Consider the following 4,049-nt stretch of genomic DNA (forward strand, 5'->3'; position numbering starts at 1 on the left):
TTACTAAATATATTATCAAATGTCTCACAAAAATGTGAGACCTACACCCATATATGACATTTGATAAAATATTTAGTAAAACATTTAGGATCCTTAGTATTACTGTTATACTTGTATGCCAGGGCATTATTACCTTGATTGTTTCACCTCAAGGCAGGAATTTATTTATTTATTTATGTTTTTTGGGTTCATACTTTCATAGAAGGGAAAATTGTTAGATAGTCATAGAGGGGTAAAAATTGTGAAAAGAAGGTTAATTTTTATTTTTTATTTTTATTTCATCATTAAATTATTAATTTTAATGTGTTTATTTATTTATTTATTTATTTTAATTTATATAGTCCAATTGAAGACAAAATGTTCAAATGAGTAAAGATAGAAACTTAAATTGGTAAAAAAAAAAATTAAAAAAAAATTAAATTTAGACATCCTTAATTTTACAATCAAACACTCATCTTCTTAGCCACACCATGAGACATCTTAAACTCTACAACATATATTCATCTTCTCCATTGGCTTCTAAAAGATCGTGAATCAAAATAGTAACAAAAAAATTAATTATTTGAGTGTATAATATAATTTTTTTAATTTTGAAATGACATTTTTTTTTTTGTGAATATTGAAATGATATTATTACTCATCAAATTAGACTTTAATAATTTTTAATTTGGAAATTGCAACAATAACTTTAATTTTAAATTTTAAAAATTAAATGAAAAATATTAGACTCCGTAAGATTGAGAAATATTCTACCAAATATCTCACAGGTATATAAGACCCACCCCATATGTGACCCACCACCATATTTGATAAAAATTTTGTTTAATTTTTTTTATATCTCTAACATTATCTAAATTAAATAGATGAAAATAATTCCAAATATACTATGGGATTGTATGAGAGGATCTAAATAAATATACTTTTTAATTTTTTACAGAAAAATATATAAAAAAGTAGAGAAGTGATTTGATCAAAACAAATATACTTATTTAAATATGTACACTTATTTAAATAAGTTTATGTCAAATAGTAGCTATAATTGATTTTTTTTTTTAAAATAAATATTTAAAATGAAATTGTCATTAGATAATGAGGTAGTGAAATTGACCTTATAGTTTTTAATCATCGTCACGAGTGAAGTAAGCCCCTCATTCACCTCTCTCTCTCTCTCTCTCTCTCTCTCTCTCTCTCTCTAAAAATGGTTGACCGGAAGCCTCAGAACAATGACTTTTCCGGCCAGCTTCAGACACCTATTCCAGCTTTTGATCCACCGCAGAAACCAAAGCGAAACAAGTATGCTTTGGCTTGTGCTATTTTAGCTTCCATGACTTCCATCTTACTTGGTTATGGTAAGTCTTATCTTTCAAAATATAAGTCTGTAAATCTATACCGTCTTTTCATGCTCCAATTTGTCCGGGTATATCAAATTTTTTTTTTTTTTTCTTCAATCTTTGTTTCGAAGAAAATAGATGAAAAAGAAATCCCACTGGACTGGAGACTCCATTAATTGTTTTTAATAAATACTATATATTACATACATTTTATAAATAAAATAAATCTTGGACATTTTTTTCTAAAATTTTTTGAGATAGTTATGAGAAAGAAAGAAAGAAAAGAAATTTACAGGTGATAAGTTGATAACACGCAGATATTGGAGTAATGAGCGGAGCAGGACTGTTCATCAAGGATGACCTCAAGATCTCGGACGTCCAGCTGGAAATCCTGATGGGCATTCTCAGCGTCTACTCCCTCTTGGGTGCCGCCGCCGCTGGAAGAACCTCCGATTGGGTGGGGCGGCGGTACACCATCGTCATCGCCGCCGCGATATTCTTCGTCGGAGCCATCCTGATGGGCTTCGCCACCAACTACGCCTTTCTCATGGTGGGCCGCTTCGTTGCCGGCATCGGCGTCGGCTACGCCCTCATGATCGCCCCCGTCTACACCGCCGAGATCTCCCCCGCAGCCTCCCGCGGCTTCCTCACCTCCTTCCCCGAAGTCTTCATCAACGCAGGTATTTTCATATTTTTTAGATTCCAATCTCTCTGTTACTGATTGAGAACGAGTAATTTATAAACCTTCTGTATTTTAGGTATATTGTTGGGATATGTATCCAACGTTGCGTTCTCCAAGCTTCCACTTAACTTGGGATGGCGATTCATGCTCGGAATCGGAGCGATTCCCTCGGTGTTCTTGGCGGTGGGAGTGCTCGCCATGCCGGAATCGCCACGGTGGCTCGTTTTACAGGGTCGGCTGGGCGACGCCAAGCGAGTTCTGGAAAAAATCTCGGAGTCCAAAGAGGAGGCTCAGCTGAGGCTCAACGACATCAAGGAAGCCGCGGGCATTCCGGAGGAGTGCAACGACGACGTCGTTCAGGTGCTTCGCAGTCGTAGCGGCGAAAACGTCTGGAAGGAGCTCCTGGTCCACCCGACTCCAGCCGTCCGGCACATCCTGATCGCCGGCGTCGGGATTCACTTCTTCCAACAAACGACCGGTGTGGAAGCCGTGGTTCTGTACAGCCCCAAAATATTCGAAAAAGCGGGTATAACTAGCAAATCCCACAAGCTACTCGCCACAGTAGCCGTTGGATTTTTCAAGACTATGTTCATTCTGGTAGCGATGTTTTTACTTGATCGGGTGGGGCGAAGACGGTTACTTTTGACCAGCATGGGGGGTATGATCGTGTCCCTCGCGTGTCTAGGGATGAGTTTGACGATGATAGATCACTCGGAGAAGGAACTGATCTGGGCTGTTGTTTTGTCGGTCTCATCAATTTTAGCGTTTGTTGCCATGTTCTCGATCGGGATGGGGCCCATGCCCAGTGTTTACAACTCAGAGATCTTTCCACTGAGGCTGCGGGCTCAGGGAGTTAGCTTTGGAGTGGCTATCAATCGTCTTATAAGTGGAGTTATGTCCATGACTTTTATTTCTCTTTATAACGCCATCACCATAGGCGGGGCTTTCTTTCTCTTTATGGGAGTGGCCATGCTCGGATGGCTGTTTTTTTATACACTCATCCCAGAAACACAAGGTAAAACTCTTGAAGAAATGCAGATGTTGTTTGGTACATTCTTTAAGTGGAGATCGACAATGAGAGAATTGAAAAAGAATAAGGAAAGAGTTAGGAGTGCCGATGATAGGTGACGGTAAAGAGGGTAGGTACATGTGGTGTCTTTTTCTTCTCTTATTGGTTGAGAGCGGGGGGTTATACTTATGAGAAATGTTAGTCATTATGAAATTTTTTTCATGAAAATGATCATGAAAGATTTATGACTTTTAGATTACCTTGATTAGTGTGTCATGCATTATTCTATGTGTAATTTAAAGGTCACAAATCTTTCATGATCATTTTTATGAAAGATTTTTCATGATACCTAACATTGCTCTATATTTATATGTTGAGAAAAGTTAGGGATCATAAAAAAAATTTCATGAAAATGATCATAAAAGATTTATGATCCTTAAATTAGCTTGATTAGTGTGTGGTGCTTTATTCTAAGTGTAATCCAAGGGTCACAAAGCTTTCATGATTATTTTCATGAAAGGTTTTTCTTGATACCTAACATTGCTGTTATATGTTGGGTGATTGAGGAATAACATGAGAAGCCTAATTATTTGTAATTGATTGAAAGTACCATGCCACATGATATCCTCCTAGCATCCAAAAATTTTTCGACGGTGAGGGTTAATAGTAACTATCAAATTCAATTCGGCTTAAGTAATGACCAAATGTTAGGATTAGATTGAATATAGTTTTGTCAATATGTGTTTTTAATGGGTTTTTATGTCATTTAGAATATGTATTTTTGTTTAGGGTATTGCTATACATATTTAAAAATTATATTTAATTTTCAAGCTTGATGATATGATAATTAATTAAGATATCTAAGATAATATTATCTCTTACATTTTGTCAATTATTAATCAATCATATTACTTGCATATCATTATATCTAAAAAATAAATTTATAAAGTGAACTTGTATATTAGAAATTTAAAATTTAAAAGTTTTCAATTAAAAAACTTAGTAAAATTTTAAAACATTTATAAAA

General features: G+C 35.4%; 1 protein-coding gene across 1 annotated transcript; it reads left to right on the forward strand.

Moving 5' to 3' along the window:
- Nucleotides 1-1,081: 1,081 nt before the first annotated feature.
- LOC114263657 (polyol transporter 5) lies at nucleotides 1,082-3,618 on the forward strand. The gene is made up of 3 exons (XM_082920440.1): nucleotides 1,082-1,349; nucleotides 1,649-2,011; nucleotides 2,090-3,618. The coding sequence occupies exons 1-3, from the start codon at nucleotides 1,199-1,201 to the stop codon at nucleotides 3,139-3,141; spliced, it is 1,566 nt and encodes a 521-aa protein (XP_082776566.1). The 5' UTR covers nucleotides 1,082-1,198; the 3' UTR covers nucleotides 3,142-3,618.
- The last annotated feature ends 431 nt before the right edge of the window (nucleotides 3,619-4,049 follow it).

This window comes from Camellia sinensis, chromosome 3 (assembly GCF_055761805.1).
Source record: "Camellia sinensis isolate YWXY chromosome 3, ASM5576180v1, whole genome shotgun sequence".
Lineage (NCBI taxonomy): Eukaryota > Viridiplantae > Streptophyta > Magnoliopsida > Ericales > Theaceae > Camellia > Camellia sinensis.